The 15,843-nt window shown below is 36.2% G+C and overlaps 3 protein-coding genes across 3 annotated transcripts; all 3 read left to right on the top strand.

The window, feature by feature from the left end:
- Nucleotides 1–8,043: 8,043 nt before the first annotated feature.
- Nucleotides 8,044–8,957, top strand: LOC127788802 (fasciclin-like arabinogalactan protein 11). Its single transcript, XM_052317416.1, has one exon. It carries the CDS (start codon nt 8,082–8,084, stop codon nt 8,955–8,957), a length of 876 nt encoding a protein of 291 aa, XP_052173376.1. The 5' UTR covers nt 8,044–8,081.
- Nucleotides 8,958–11,016: 2,059 nt separating this feature from the next.
- On the top strand, nt 11,017–12,008 carry LOC127788856 (fasciclin-like arabinogalactan protein 11). The gene has a single exon (XM_052317507.1). It carries the CDS (start codon nt 11,070–11,072, stop codon nt 11,820–11,822), a length of 753 nt encoding a protein of 250 aa, XP_052173467.1. The 5' UTR covers nt 11,017–11,069; the 3' UTR covers nt 11,823–12,008.
- A 1,538-nt stretch (nt 12,009–13,546) lies between these two features.
- On the top strand, nt 13,547–14,431 carry LOC127788803 (fasciclin-like arabinogalactan protein 12). Its single transcript, XM_052317417.1, has 2 exons — nt 13,547–13,792; nt 13,932–14,431. The coding sequence occupies exons 1-2, from the start codon at nt 13,570–13,572 to the stop codon at nt 14,429–14,431; spliced, it is 723 nt and encodes a 240-aa protein (XP_052173377.1). The 5' UTR covers nt 13,547–13,569.
- The last annotated feature ends 1,412 nt before the right edge of the window (nt 14,432–15,843 follow it).

The following is a 15,843-nucleotide window of genomic DNA, read 5'->3' on the forward strand; positions in this document are numbered from 1 at the left end:
TATTAAATAGATGATTAATGTAAAATCAAGACAATTCCTTTATTTTCTTTGTTTTTATTAACGCACCATCACGAATGCCCTCGCTATTCGGCCTCATGATTTCAATAGAATAAGTAAATTAGAGAATCCAACAGACAGGTTTCGACCACTAGTATAACTGTAAATGTGAGGGTGGCAAGCATTTTTCATTATTTAGGGTCGCTCATTACCTACTCAACTATCTCCTAGCCAGAGCATTTTTCATTAAGATGATTCTTTTGATTCGAGGTAGTGTGGTTTTATTTTCACAAAAAGTGTTTAATATTAATTAATTAATTAAATTAAATGAGCTTTGCATAATATAGTTGAGAGGAAAGGAGGGCTTGTTTGGGAGTATCATTTCTCATTTGATTAACTGTGAAAGCAGCTAGTCATGATAACATAGGACAGTGCTTTAACTTGATGGAGGCTAGATAGCTAGAGGCAGTTGATTTTTTATTTTTTTTTAAATATGGGGTAAGACTAAGAATTAAGAGACTCAGACTTTGAGTCTGATATGGTCTCAAATGATGCTTTATCCATCTGAATTAGGCATTGTGATTGATAATTGTTTTTAAAATTGACATGACACGCATAATTATCAAAGAATTGAATTGTACCCTTATTAAGTATTATTAGTAACATCATTTACCTTTTTATTTCTTAAACTCGATAAATAATGATAAAAAGAGCACAAATTTATCTCCGAGACATAGATCAACTCTCAAAGAAAGAATCGTTGGGTGTTGTTTTTTGAACCCTTAAGTTCTGTGTTCGAGTTATATCTATAAGAGAAAATTCAACAATAAGGAACTATTCTGAAAATTGAAAAAATGTCAGATCGCTCTTATCTCAACAGAGAAAGGCTAAAGATAAAAATTGACTGATGGGTTCCCTGATTTACATCTCTTGCTGAAATTATGGGACCGAGCAACAGGGGTACTCATGATGATGCGTTAATTATTAAAAAAAATGAAAAAAGTAAAAATAAAAAAAAAATAATAGTAAAAGGAGTAAAGTTTAATAGATGCACTGATTGGCAAAAGGAGTAAAGTTTCAAAAGCAAATACATCACATTCTCTAGCCTTGGTCAAACCATAAGTAGGGGGCAAAGTAGTGGAAGAAGAAAATGCAAGCATCATTTGGCCCTTTTCAGATGGTTAAAGAGAACAAAATAGAAACTTTGTATAGAAAAGTATTTGATAAAAAGATTAGAACTAACTTGAATTAGGATATTAAATGATTACAGAGAACATAAAAAATTATAATTATATATAAATATGTAAACAAACTAATTATATATACATTTTAGCGTTAATTTAAATTACTATTTTAACAAATCTTTGTATAATTTGTAATATAAAATAAATATATTTGTTAAAATATTTCTAAATATATATGTGAATATAAAGAAACATAAAATGTATTATATATAAATATAAAGCTTTGAAAGCATGTATATAAATATATAATAAAAAATTAAATGGCATAGAGGAGTCATTTTCCCATTTTCGAATCATTTCCTATTTCTATTTCGAATCATATTTATGTCTATTTTTTTAGAAAAATGTTTATTTTTACGTTTTCATTTTGTATCAAAAACGTTTTTCATTTCTTTTTCCATGTAATCTAGTCAATACCAACATATATGATTTTTTCATTTGTGATAATAAAGATGTTAAACGGGTTAAGTGACTTATGGGCTGGTCAAATCCTACACGTGATGAGCTCGATGAGCTGAATCAAGCCTAGTTCATTATATAAATAGAGTTGGGTCGACCCAACAAATTTGGGCCCTTGACTCAATCCACCAGGTCAATTTGTTGGGCTTAACTCATTGGGCTACCCTAAATTTATTTTTTAAAAAGAGAAAGTTATAATTTTGTATATCTTATCACAATTATATATAGTCATGCACAAAATGCTATGCTCATTTTAAGTAAATGTTAAATATATGTTTATTGAATGAGGAATTTTTATAAGTTTTAAATATTTATAAACTTTTATATAGTTCTAAAAGTATAATTAGATCATTAAAAACTAAAAAGTTGAAAAGATTGAAAGATAAAAGTTTTAATTTTCAAACATTTAAATTTTAATACTAACTTCTAAGTTCTTAAATTTTTTATTTTAAAAGTTGAATTAGTATTTTTAAAAATACTTTTATATCTCATACATAACATAAATAAATATAATTTTTAAATTAATTTGTAGACTATATAAAAAATAGGCTAATCTAATAGGCTTTTGTTGGACTCAGCCTATTTAGGTTCTTGAGCTTGAGCCTTGCCCAACTCATGAGTTTGGTGGGTTGAGTTGGTTCAATTTATCTTAGGCAAGCTCATAAGTTGAGTTAGGCTCTATTTTACATTAATGAGCCAGGCCCAAATTTGACTGAGCCCATTTGACATCACTATGTGATGGGTGAGAAAAAATAAAAAAGGAAAAGAGAAGAAGAAAAAAGTGAATGCTATGTGATGGGTGAGGAAAAATAAAAAAGGAAAAGAGAAGAAGAAAAAAGTGAATGCATGTAATTGTCGATCACTCTTCCTTGGTAGTGGCAAATACCTCTTTTCTTTAGTGAGAGAAAGAATAAAAGAAAAACGATGAATAGTTTTAGTTAGGGTTTTTATAAAGACATGGAAGAAATTAAAATTTGTGCTAATTCTTTGGGTATATTAAAATATTTTAGCCAAACTCAACAGCAACCTAGCCATTTGGATGATGATACATTGAGTCTTCTCAACTCAACCAACTCAATGCAATTGGTCTTCGAGTTGGGATTGCCAAACATTTTGTGTTATTATGTTTGAGCCGCAACTATAAAATGATTCTTTTTTGTACATAAGAAATTATAAAAAATGTAAATCCTCAGTGGACCTTATTTTAATGAAGCCCATGAGGCATTCGGTAGACCTTTTACCAAGGGAAGGGCCTATTAAGGCACATTTGCATGAAAGAGTTTAAAGGCCTCAATAAAATATGCCTCTTCCAACATTGTCATTTCTATGCAATTGGTTGAACATCTCCCTTTCATTCTCTATTTTCTTGTCCGATTTTATTCTAATCTCCTTATGTTTTAATCCCAAAAATTCCACCATGGGATCATTCAATTTAGTATGTTATTCCTTTCTTCACTAGATTTATGGATCTCTTCTTTATAGGTTTGATATAAACCCTACTCATAGTCGATTTTTACATATTCTCTCTCTTTCTCTCGACTATTCTCTTGCGATTGCTATTAGTTGTTAGCCTTGAAGAATTTGAGCAATTACTGTAAAAAACAAGTAAATGCCTACCTTTCGTCATCTTTTTTATTAGTTCTTTTTTAGTTTTGTTTTAGGGGTGAAGGTCGAGGCCAGACTTCTGATTTTTTGTCTTCAATCCTCTAATCCCTCTCAATTTAATCCATTTATTACCAAGCCTTTAGTCTAGTTGTGAGCCTTTTACATGTAATTTACGTCTCCTTCCTCTTGTTGATGAAACCCTAGATCTATCCCTTAGGTGATTCAATCTCGTTACCCTTTCATCCCATCTCAACTACCCCCAAACAATAAACAACCAAGGTATGTGATTGCGACCAAATAATTGAAACACTCATCTCTTTAGAGTGTTTTTTCACATCACAATTTAGTGTTTTTTTTTTATTTTTTGGAAACATTTATCTTAAAAGGTTTCGCCTAACTCTTAAGATTTATATATTGTTTTCAAAATTTTCATTAACTCATAAGATTTACAACTTGTTTTCAAAATCTTCATTTGTTTGACCTTTTATTTTCATAATTTTTTTTTCTAAATTTACTAAAGATTATTCTCATAAACAATGCTTAGGGAGGTTTATCTTTAGTGGTCTTGCATTTTCATTGAAACTCTGGCATTCGATTTAGTTTTTCAAGATAAAATATTTGTGAGTGCGCTTATTTTAATAGATCAAATTTAGATTAAGTCATTACTCAAATTAAGAAATCTAAATTTCAAAATCATATTATACTCATTCTATTCCATTCGTCAAAATCGTTCTATCCTTGAGGTTAGCTTGTAGATTAGAACGCTTGTTTTAGGCTGTTGATTACTTTAGTTCTTGATTTTTATTTTAAATGTTTCTTATGTGCTTTCATATAATGTTAAGTGACTTTGTTACTACCCAAACAAGCAGCAATTGAAGGTTATACCTTCTCAAGCAGTGTGAATGGGGATTTATATTATGTTGGTAACATTTCGAATTGAGCGATAGGAAGAACCGAAATAATTTATTCTGATAGGTTTATGCGAACTTCTCAGGGGATTATCCATTATTGAGCTTCCCCAGCTCAAACACGCTTAACCCGAGAGTTCCTTGCATACATTCAGCCCAAAAGATATTCAACTAGTGTTGTTTTTTCCTTACTTATCATCGATATATACTACCATTCTCCAGACTCTTGGGGTATTACATTTTCCTCACCTTGAGCACATGACGTCAGCGTCATGCAACCTTACAACCGATCCCAAATCTCCCCCCTTTGCATAGCCTGATGTGGGATTCGCCTGAGGTGCCTACACGCACCCCCCTTAGGGACTAACATCCTCCCTAAAGTTTGTCCCACCATCGCGCTCAAAAGTTCGGGGGTCGGCTCTTATACCACCTGTAACATCCCAAATCGAGTGACAGGAAGGACCAGAACAATTTACCCTGATGGGTCTATGCGAATTTCTCAGGAGGTCATCCATCCTTGAGCTTCCCCAGTTCAAGTACGCTTAACCCGAAAGTTCATTGTCTACATTGAACCCAAAAGGTATTCAGCTAGTGTTGTTTCCTTTCTTACTTATCATCGATATATACTACCCTTCTCCAGACTTTTGAAGTATTATAATGTTAATTTTACCAAATTCATATACTTGTTCAATTTATAAATTTTACTACATTTCACTTTAATTGCATTTAAATGGGAAAGTAAGAATGGATAGCATGATTCGTCGTATCTTCATAATGTCATAAATCATGTATGATATCTTATAAATATAAACAATAAAAATGCATTAAATTACTTATTATGGGTTTAAAATAAAACTAACTCCTTACATGACACATGAAGTAGCTAGTTAAAACCTTGTATGCTAGCCTCTAGGGCATGGCGTAAGTGACAAAATTCTTAAGGTTTTTTTTTGGCAATAGTGGGGGATTAACTTTTGGTAGAAACAAAAATATCCTATTTGATAGAGACTAACCGCATATCCGCTTGGAAGTGTATAAGTTTGCGACCACATCCAATTTACTCGAAAATGAAACCAGAGGAAGACTAATCTCCTCTAAAATTAGACGGACAAACCTCAGACACTTGAGCCATAATAAAAAAAAAAAGAAAATCTTATATGCTAACTACCATGTTAGGTAGCCGTTGGTGCATTGCATCCCTATCCTAATTGCTTACTTGGTATGACAAAACATGGGATAAATTGTTGCATCATTCTCATTTCCCAACTTCATAATATTTATTGTCTTCACTGAATTTGTGGAACATTTGACTCACCCCACCACAAATTTTAGTGTGTAGGTTGGAGATTGGGAATCCGCATTCACGACATTCATTAAAAACTAATGATCATGGTACCTATGCTTTAGAATACTACATACGCTACTATCCAATAATTAGAATAGATTTTTTGACTTAGAGGTTAGAACTCTTAATTTAAATATGTAATGAAATATTGGCACATTACCCTTAAGAATTATGGGACGTCGATAAATGAATTCTATAAACATTTACAATATTATTATGTTTATTTATTCTCATGAATGTGAATGGATGAATAACTATAAAGGATGATAGGTTTACTATTTCTTGGTGAGACTTACAATCCCATTAAGGAATAGTGACAGTTATGATCTTCTAATTTGGTTCATGACAAAAAATGTTCATTGTTTAAGAGTATAGAAAGGTTTTGAACTCACGACTATATATTTATGATAAGGAATAGATCATCGACAGAGTCACATGATTAGATTATCAATAGAGTCAAGTGATTCTCATTCAAATTTTTTATAAAAATTTATTTGTTTAGCATTACTTGTCTCTATTATTACATTTGCATATAAAAACAATGGGTTAAATTCATATCCACATTCACATGGCTTTTCAATAACAGAAATTGTGGTCCATGGAGAATCTGTCTCTTTATTCCATCTGTTGATCCATAGAACCAAGGGCCCTTTGCAAGTTTGCAACCTTGTTCACATCTTTCTCTACTTGTCCTTTTTCACTTTCATTGGCAAATGAGAATGGGGCTTTGCAGTTCAGTTGGCCACTTGGTTTAGCTCACTTTGGCAGTAGTTAATATCTGAGGATTTTAAATGGGTTCTGTAACTCGTTCTAGTTTTGGGCTTTACATGCCTTTGAAACTTTTTCCAACTTCTCCTTCCAGTGTGGATTGACCTCGGGGCTCCCAAATTTCCTATGAAAATGATATACAAATTTTCATTAAAAATACTTAAATAAATAAAATAATATAAAATGGCATTTATGAAACTATGACTGGGTCGTTTTGTATGAAACTTTTGTGAAGAAATTGTCCTTCTACCAACATTATTCTTTAAAGGATTATACTATTACTGTTTTTGAACATGTAAAGTTCTTTATAAAACTTTGTCTTTGCATAGCAAACTTCAAATTTCCCATGGGCATGTGCATGGTGATATTTCTTACGGACATCCATCCAATACTTCCAAGTGCTAAAACATATACTAATAGTATGAATGACGGATGATATGTTGCTTGACGTGGACTAGTAACAATATGAGTGAGGGATGATATGTTGCACGACGTGGACTAGCAGGGGGTGTGTGGGTCCCTCCTCCTCTCATGGGACTCACACCCCTTGTCTTGATTTACTTGCGTCAGGGCAAATTTTATATTACCTGATGCGGGCATACAAGGGGGAGAGGGTCACGGTAGGGCCCACGCCACTCTCTGAGTTTGTCTGTGTCGAGCAAATATTATGTTGTCCGACGCGAGCAACATAACACTTCACTATATATATATATATATATTTGAATAGAGGATGAATTTTAATAATGACAATAAAATTCATCTTTTACAACATGATATAGGTTTGAGTTGTGAAAATAAAATAAGATTAAAATTATGTAAAACAACGACGCTCTCTCGACTTTCGTAAAGTGGAGTGTCTCACCTGACAATTTAATTGGTGGCATTACTAACTAAAAATTCATACATAGAAATAAAAATTTCCCCTCATATATGATATTTAGATGCAAGTATATATGCACTGATTTTTGCATTAGCTCACAAGTCAAGTTTACACATCCCCCCTGAACAGCTGAAGGCTCAAGCCCAATCAGATGAAAGAAGTGCTTAATCTGCTTGATTTTACATTAGGCTTTTAGCGCATTAAGTAAGGTGTCAATTAAATGGTTCTCAATGCTTATCTATGAACCATCGAGGGAGATGCTAAACAGTGGAACACCACTGCCACAGCTGGGAAAAGATTGAATGATTGTAATTTTGAACCTTAAAATCTCTAAGAAATTCTGCACCAAAATGATATAATAAGACATGAATAATTTTTATTGTTTCAATATTGGAACATTGAGGAACAAAGAGATCAAATTCGGGTATTTCTTGAACTATACTTCATCGAGTATGTATAGTTTGGTTGAAACTAGGTTTACAAATGTAGGCTTTGTAGTATAATTAGAGTTAATTAAGGTTTCCTAAGAAACCGATAAGATGGAAATGGATTGTATTCTAGTGGATCTGGTTCTTACACCAAATGTTGGATGAAGAAGCTTTTCTCATGAAGAACTTCAATCAGTCACTTAGGCTGGTTTGTTTTCCCCATCAGCTACTTAACTCTCCGTCTCTACCTTTCCAGGATGGCTAGGACATTAATGTTCTCTTGCCACCTTATAATACAAACCTCTTACCTAACTTCATGCCTCTTTCCATCTCATCCAAACTCAATAAAAGGCCAATTCTCTTGCAGCAAAACATGTGCAATTCTCCAATTCAACACAAAAAGCAGTAGCTTGCCTCATACTGCATACTAGAGCAAATCCCACAAAAATGGTGAACCAAATCCTCTTCCCATTGTCACTTGTAGTGATCATCCTCTGCTTCCCCAATGTCTTTGCTCAGGCTCAGGCTCCGGCACAACCCCCGGTTACTCTGCCTCCACCAGTGGCCCCGGTTACTCTGCCTCCACCAGTGGCCCCGGTTGCTCAGCCACCCCCAGTAGCCCCGGTTGCTCAGCCTCCAGCTCAAGTGCAGCCCGTGACAATGGGGCCGGCACCAGCAGGGCCAACCAACCTCACTGCCATCCTTGAGAAGGCTGGTCACTTCACCACTCTCATCCGGCTGCTGAGGAGCACACAGATTGATGCTGAAATCTACAAGCAGCTCAACGATTCGAGCCAGGGCCTAACAGTTTTTGCCCCAACTGATAATGCCTTTGGCAACCTCACCCAAGGAATACTCAACTCATACAGTGATCAGCAGAAGTTCCAGCTGGTGAAGTTCCATCTCCTCCCCTCCTTCTTTTCCCTCCCCGAGTTCCAAACTGTCAGCAACCCGATGAGCACAGAGGCCGGGAGCAACTCTCAGTACCCGCTAAACGTGACCACTACCGGCAGCGTGGTGAACGTATCAACCGGGGTTGTTAATGTAACAGTAGATGGCACAGTTTATACTGATAACCAGTTGGCAGTGTATCAGGTGGACCAGGTGCTTCTTCCATTATCCTTTTTTGTGACTCCAGCACCGGCTCCTGCACCATCATTATTGGTGCCCAAGAAGAAGGCTCCATCTCCTTCAGCCCAATCCACCAGTAATTCTGATGATTCTGATACTAGTACTACTACAGCTTCCGGCGCAATTCGATTGGCAATCAATGCCATGTCCCTTGCAGGATTTGTTGTTGCAGCACTGTCTTTATGTGCTTGAGTCGAAAACCGGTTGCTGTGGATTGTGCTTTGTGTACAAGTGTGCTGCTATGCAGGCACTGCCTCTCTTTTATTGTTTTGACTTGAAAACTGTTTGATGTTGATTGTCTTTTATGTCACACTGTTTCTATTTTTTCATTGAAATAGAATAGTTCCTTTTGAGTAATCTCTCTCTCTCTCTCTCTCTCTCTCAGTGAACTGTTCCCTTTAAAAAAAAAAAGAACTCATCTATCAAGGAAACATGTTTATCTTTGAGCAATTGGTGGCTGAATAGTTAGGTTGTGTGGAAATTTGAAGATAGAAGTAGTCCCCCCCCCCCCCCCCCCCCCCCAAAAAAAAAAAAAAAAAAAAAACAGCCAAGATTAGTGAGTGTTGTATTTAAGTGAAGCTTCAAACGGCAGCGTTTTGCGGAAGGGCAGTAGGGTCTTTTGGCAACCCCCATGACTGCCCAAAACAGCAGCATTTTGGGCCCTAGGTGGAGGGCCAAACGGCAACCGTCTTTGCTGTTTCCCTTGGCGTGCTTCTCTTTGTCTTTTAGCCTGCCTCTTCCCTGATCGTTGATGCTCTGCTATGCCTTTATACGATGTAATCTGCATCACTTGAGTCTTCTTTATATCAGCTACAGTCGTCTCGAGATGTGTAGTGGGATAGCCTCCAATTATCTGCTTCCATTAGGGTTTGTTCAATCATTCTCTGATTCATTCTTTCTATATAGATGCTTTGTTCATTTTCTCTCTAGTAAGCCTCTAATCTTTAGCTTGTGGTTATGGGGCTGTTTTAATTTAAGAGTCGATTTTTGTACAGTGAGATCTGAGAGTATTCTTTGTTTGTAATCGGTGGCTGTAAACAGATTTTATCCCTATAGTGCAGTGAACTCCTTTTGTCGGAACTCAACATGAACGTAGCTCTCTTTAACGGGTGAACTACAGTAAATTGTTTATGTTCTTTGTTTTAATTTGTTGATTTAGGGTTGAGCTTCATCTCATCCCAACAGTGAGACATATGCAATTATTTTGAACAGATGAGAGAACTCATTCAACAAATTATTGAATTATCCATAAAATATTTCTGTAATCAAATTGATTAATTTCAGCACCTACTTTCACCAGATCCATGGCTTCGATGTGTTTCCTTCTGCCATATCCTGCCCGTCATCAGATGAAAGCAGTGTTCAACCTGATTAATGTACCCGAAAGCCGAAAAAGAAAACAAAAACAATAACACAGTTTGAATGTAGAAGGTTCTTTAGTATGAAATGCATACAAGCAAACAATCTGGATGCCTTCTCCAAGCTCATAAAAGCTGTTCCTTTTTTCTTTTTGCTAAGCCGTCAGATTTGAGTGGTAATATGAGAATAAACTTGCACTGCAATTTGAAGTGTTAGGAATCTGTAAGAAGTTATATTTATGCCAAAGAATTTAAAGCTACTTTTACTCCATCTGTTGAGCACAATTGTAAAGACACAGATTTATCCATTCAAGGATAAGCAAGTGGCTGTTCCTAAAAGTTTTCTTGTCAAATTAAAAGTCTTGTTCATAATTCAACATTCAGAACTCAGAGAAAGTAAAAGAACAAATTCGGCTATTTCTTGAAGACAAACACAAGAAGCTGCCGGTAAAATTCTATTGCAGAACATAAGAATACACCTCTTGATCCCATTGATACTGCACGAATTTCTTGAAAATACAAGTGTTCCGTCAACAGATCTTTCAAAAAAGAAAAGCCATCTCACTTGACATCTGGTTCCAAGAGGGGATCTAACAAAAAGTTAGAAGTGGCCTTAATTTCTACATAAAGGCTGTCCCAACCTCAAAAATGAAGAAAACATGGTTCACTGATACTAACAGTACCTCAACGGCTTGCCAAATTGTTTTTTCCCCATTGCTAAGCAAACTGCTAGCTGCTTGAACATAATCTCTCCTTTTCTGTATCTCTCTACCTTACATGAAAAGTGGGATATGAATGTATTCTTTCAACCAGTAAAATGTGTCCCATTACCTAACTAGACAATCACTTGCCATCTAACCCCACTCAATAATAACCCAATTCCCTTGCAACCCTGCCTATCGAATTCTTCTGCATTTTATGTTCATAACAGCTAGGTTTTCAGCAGATGCAGAGTAGCAGAAAGCTCGATAAAATGTTGAAGCAGCTCGTCCCACTATTGCCACTTATCCTGATCTTCTTCCTCTATTTCCCAGCAGTTTTTGCTCAGTCTCCAGCACCAGCCCCGGCTCCATCTGGCCCGCCTAATGTTGTTAAGATCCTAAAGAAGGCAGGTCACTTTTCCAAGATGATCCGGCTGCTAAAGAGGACAAAGATGGATGACAGAATTTTCTCACTGCTCAACAACTCAAACCCCCTAACCATCTTTGCTCCAACCGATGAGGCCTTTGCTCACCTCAAATCAGAGACTCTAAAGTCGTTAACTTTCCAGCAAAGGATTCAGCTGGTGCAGTTTCATGTCATCAATAATATGCTTTCCTTCTCAGACTTCGAAACAGTTACCAATCCATTGAGCACACAGGCAGGCGACAACCGCAAGTATATGTACCCGCTCAACGTGACCATGACAGGGAATCAGGTGAACATATCAACCGGGATTGTTAATGCAACAGTGACAAACACTATATATACTGATAACCTGTTGGCATTGTATGAGGTGGACAAAGTTCTCCTCCCTCTGCACTTCTATGTCTCACCACCTCCCGTTCCTCCACCGCCAGCAAAGCCAGTGGTGGAAGTTCCTCCTCCGGAATCCCCTCCAGCTGATGATTCGTCCGATGCAACACATAAGATTCACCATGGACTCACTGTAATATCTTTCATAGGCTATGTTGTTGCAACAATTTATTTATGCCTTTGATCCGACAGCTGCTTCATGATCATTGGCTTTTGTGTGTGGGCAATGTTATTTTTAATTTCAACAAATGATTCCATTTCTCTTGAATAAACTCTCTCTCCCTCCCGCATTGATTCCAACGATTAAAACTCATGCAAAATTTTCCAATAGATACATGATTCTGCCAAAAGAATTGGCAAAAACTTAAAACTGCAATTTCTATTTAAACCGTATTCAAGACTGGAACGTATTTCATTTGAAGTCAAAATCATTAGATTCATTTATACTGAATGGAAAATTACCAGAAAAACCTTTCTTGTAAATACTAGCTTCTATCTTAACATAGTATGAGAATTGATGGGGTATGCTTTAGTCTCTTTGATCAACTCATTACAACAATGCAGGCCTTTAAGATCCAATTGATCCACAGATCAAAACCCCTTTATTTTGACAATCATGTAAACAATTGAACGGGATGTTTCACCAACCAGAACCTGTCAGATCAGTTTAATGCTTTATCCTGTCAAATCCAAAACATAAATAGGAAAGAAGCCCCGATTGATACTCTCACTTTTATTAAGTGATGCTTACTTCTGATCTTCCTGACAGATATGAAGAACAAAATAATAAAGAAAAAGATCGAGGGAAAGTAGCATCTGTCACCAACCTCTAGACATCCAAATCAAAAGGCTTGAAAAGAGGCCTCAGAGAAAGTTGCATCAGTCACCAAACTTCATATCATTTGCAATTGTGACACATTCTGTTCTGAATGAATTATGCCAATCCTAACCCTCAGAATTCTGCCAGAAACTATGTATGAAACCAATTCAAACTACTTCACTGCTTGCTAAGAACAAGTACACGAACAAAACGAAAAGAAAAACCAAGGAAGATCATATTTTGCCAGAACTTCTTTGATCTTGTACCAAGTTACTGCATAGATGACTTAACAGTAAGACTTGGTACATCCATTCCATGGATATGTTAACAAGGTATACTGTGTACAGGCAGAACATCAAGGCTAAGATGCATCGACAGACTCAGAACAGTAATGCTACGTTTTGTACTAGGTATCAAATGGGTCTGGGTAGAACTCACTCATAAAAGCTAACGCAGAGGAGGAGAGTGCCCAAACCAGATATAAACAATATAACAAGTAACTTAGCAATATGGGACAAATCACAAATGTAACTTCTAACACTAGGATCTGCGGATTCCAAACAAGCAAGGGGAAGGCTTCGAACAAATATGATAATCTGTTCCCTCCCCTGACTCTCACATGCACAAGAGAAACAGCCCCCCTCCCCCCCCACCTTCTTTTTTTTTTCTATTCATCGACAAATCATTGTTCCAATCATAGTCATAGCCCAGGTAAGAGACAGAGCTGGCTAAGTGCTGTTGAGGGGAGAAACACAATCAGCCATTTTCTTTTCTTTTCCTTCCACAAATCCTTGCTCCAATAATAGAAAATGAAGCTGTTGCCGAGTAATTCGAGCTACAGAACGGTGATAATTCCAGCCATTGCATCAAAATCCGGTGGAGGAAGGTTTCTTCATATCATTCAGTGGCAATCACATTACCAGCTGTTCTTCCCCCATTAGCAAGCAACTTCTCTGCTCTCACACCTTACTGATAATGCCAGAATATGAATATTACCTTAAAATCTATCCTGCTACCTAATTTCACTCTCAATAAAATCCGAATTCCCATTCATCCATCGCAAGCCAGACTAAAGAAAGTTCAGAAAACAGTACTGATCTTCTTCATATCAATGGCCAACAATCTTCTCTCACCGTTGCCTCTTCTTCTTATCTTCTTCCTCCACTCTCCCACGGTCTCTGCTCAGCCTCCGGCAGCTGCTCCTGCGCCGCCCGGTCCGCCCAACATAACGGCAATCCTCGAGAAGGCCGGCCACTTCAGTAAACTAATCCGGCTGCTAAAGCACACCCAGATGGACGACAGAATCTACAAGGAGCTCAACAACACCGAAGAAGGTGTTAGAATATTTTTGAGAATATTGCTAAATTATTTACTTATAATTCTTTATATATCCAACGCAACATAATGCATTTGGATCGATATTTTCTCTCTTAGCACATCATTTCTAATAATCTCAAAATATTCTAACTGAAGGTCTGACTGTCTTCGCGCCGAACGATAAGGCCTTCACTGACGTGGAGAAACGCCGGCTGATAAAGTCCTTCTCGGAGCTGCAGAGGATTCAGCTCTTGCAGTACCATGTGGTTCCGACTCTGATTCCCTTCTCGGAGTTTCAAACTCTGGGCAATCCGGTGAACACCGAGGCCGGAAGTAACACCGACGATCAGTTTCCGCTGAACGTGACAACGTCGGAGGATCAAGTGAACGTGACAACTGGGGTTGTGAATACTACAGTGTCAAGCACAGTATATATCGATGACAAGCTTGCTGTTTACGAGGTGGACAAAGTGTTGCTTCCCTTGCATTTCTTCCCGGCGACGTCTGCTCCTGCTCCGGCGCCGGCCAACCCGGAGAAGAAGGCTCTACCTCAGCCGGAAATTTCAGCGGCGATGGCTGTGACTAGGCGGGAACCGGAACTTGAACGCGTCATGCTGTTTGCTTTGCAGTTTCTGTTTTTCCAGTATTTTCTTTGAGTTTGAGATGAGAGCTGCTGGTGCATGCAACATGGACTTTTCAATTTTCTGCTCGTTATAAACTCAATTTTCATCTCTTCTATTAAAAAAAAAAAAGGAAAAAAAAATTCATCTTTATAAATGGCCTCATCTAAATTACACCACCAAATGCTAAATTTAGATAATATTGGGTATTCCTAAAATGATCCAAAAAGAAGAGTTAATCATATTAAAATTAAAAAATAAAATAAACTTTACCCTTTTTTAAATTTTAATTGAATTTTTATTTTATCACGTATAACAGTAGCATATCTTGGATCGTGCTATATATACAAGTCCGATGACCGAATCAGACTTCATCATCAATCATCGAACTTTATATCAATCATGAAGTCAGACCTAATATCATCATGAAATGTAGCCTTATAAGATTTCATCTCGACCAGACTTCATCCAATTGGGCTACATCCATAGACAACAAATTACGTTAGGGTATTTTTAAATTTTGACATCTTCAATTATCCTTTCGATAACTTGATTAATTGTACAAGTAATATTTTTCAGCGTATCTTAGTTTTAGTCTCATTCAGTTGAGTCACCACCCATATTAGACCTTATTGGTAAACTATGATAAATTTTTTTGGGCCTCTGCATCGAACAAATTATAAAGTTACACTGTGGGCTAAGCCCATTTAACTATACAGTATACAAATTGGGCCGTTTGTGGCCCAAATGAATTGTTACTAATTGAAGAGGCTGACTAAACTAAACTAAAATATATATTTAATTTACTAAAATATCCCTAAGGTCTAACATATTTATGAAATTGCCGCAATTGCTGTAAGTAGCCCTCCTAGTCCTAGCTAGGCAACAACACTTACAAAATTTGTTTTAATATATATGCAAAATTTGTTTGATTGTCTAATCCACCAAGGTTTATATTAATTTGGTTATTTTGGCTAATTTTAGTTATTTTAGCCATTTTTGCTAACATTTTTTAATTTAATTTATAAGTTAATTTGATCGATAACCAACTTCTCTATTTTGAATTGTAGAATTCATTTTTTTATGTAAATTAAAAATTAAGTTGCATTTTAATACGAAAAAAATGTTAATAAAAATAATAAATGCTTGACTATAAAGGGAAGAATTTTATGCGCTAAATTTCTTTTTTTATAATTATTTTAATAAATAAAATATAAATCCTTTATTTTATATATATCATTATGCATGGGAAAAGGGTTTCTCAAAAAGCTTGCCATGACAAGGGTGCCCTTATTGCAATAAAGTTGGGGAATACTTTAAGGTCTCAAAATGGTATCCCTTTTTGTACATATTTCCATGGATGCGTAAAGGGGCACTTTTTAAATGACTTGTACAATATGGTTTTCCCCACCACTGCCTTTAGGGTTCCCTATTCCAAAAATAAAAAG

This window comes from Diospyros lotus, chromosome 13 (genome assembly GCF_014633365.1).
Source record: "Diospyros lotus cultivar Yz01 chromosome 13, ASM1463336v1, whole genome shotgun sequence".
NCBI lineage: Eukaryota > Viridiplantae > Streptophyta > Magnoliopsida > Ericales > Ebenaceae > Diospyros > Diospyros lotus.

Bases quoted from the DNA above. Each gene is read 5' to 3' on its own strand.
- LOC127788802 (XM_052317416.1), top strand. From the start codon at position 8,082: ATGGTGAACCAAATCCTCTTCCCATTGTCACTTGTAGTGATCATCCTC.
- LOC127788856 (XM_052317507.1), top strand. From the start codon at position 11,070: ATGCAGAGTAGCAGAAAGCTCGATAAAATGTTGAAGCAGCTCGTCCCA.
- LOC127788803 (XM_052317417.1), top strand. From the start codon at position 13,570: ATGGCCAACAATCTTCTCTCACCGTTGCCTCTTCTTCTTATCTTCTTC. The intron at 13,793-13,931 runs GTGTTAGAATAT...TTCTAACTGAAG, and splicing joins GCTCAACAACACCGAAGAAG to GTCTGACTGTCTTCGCGCCG.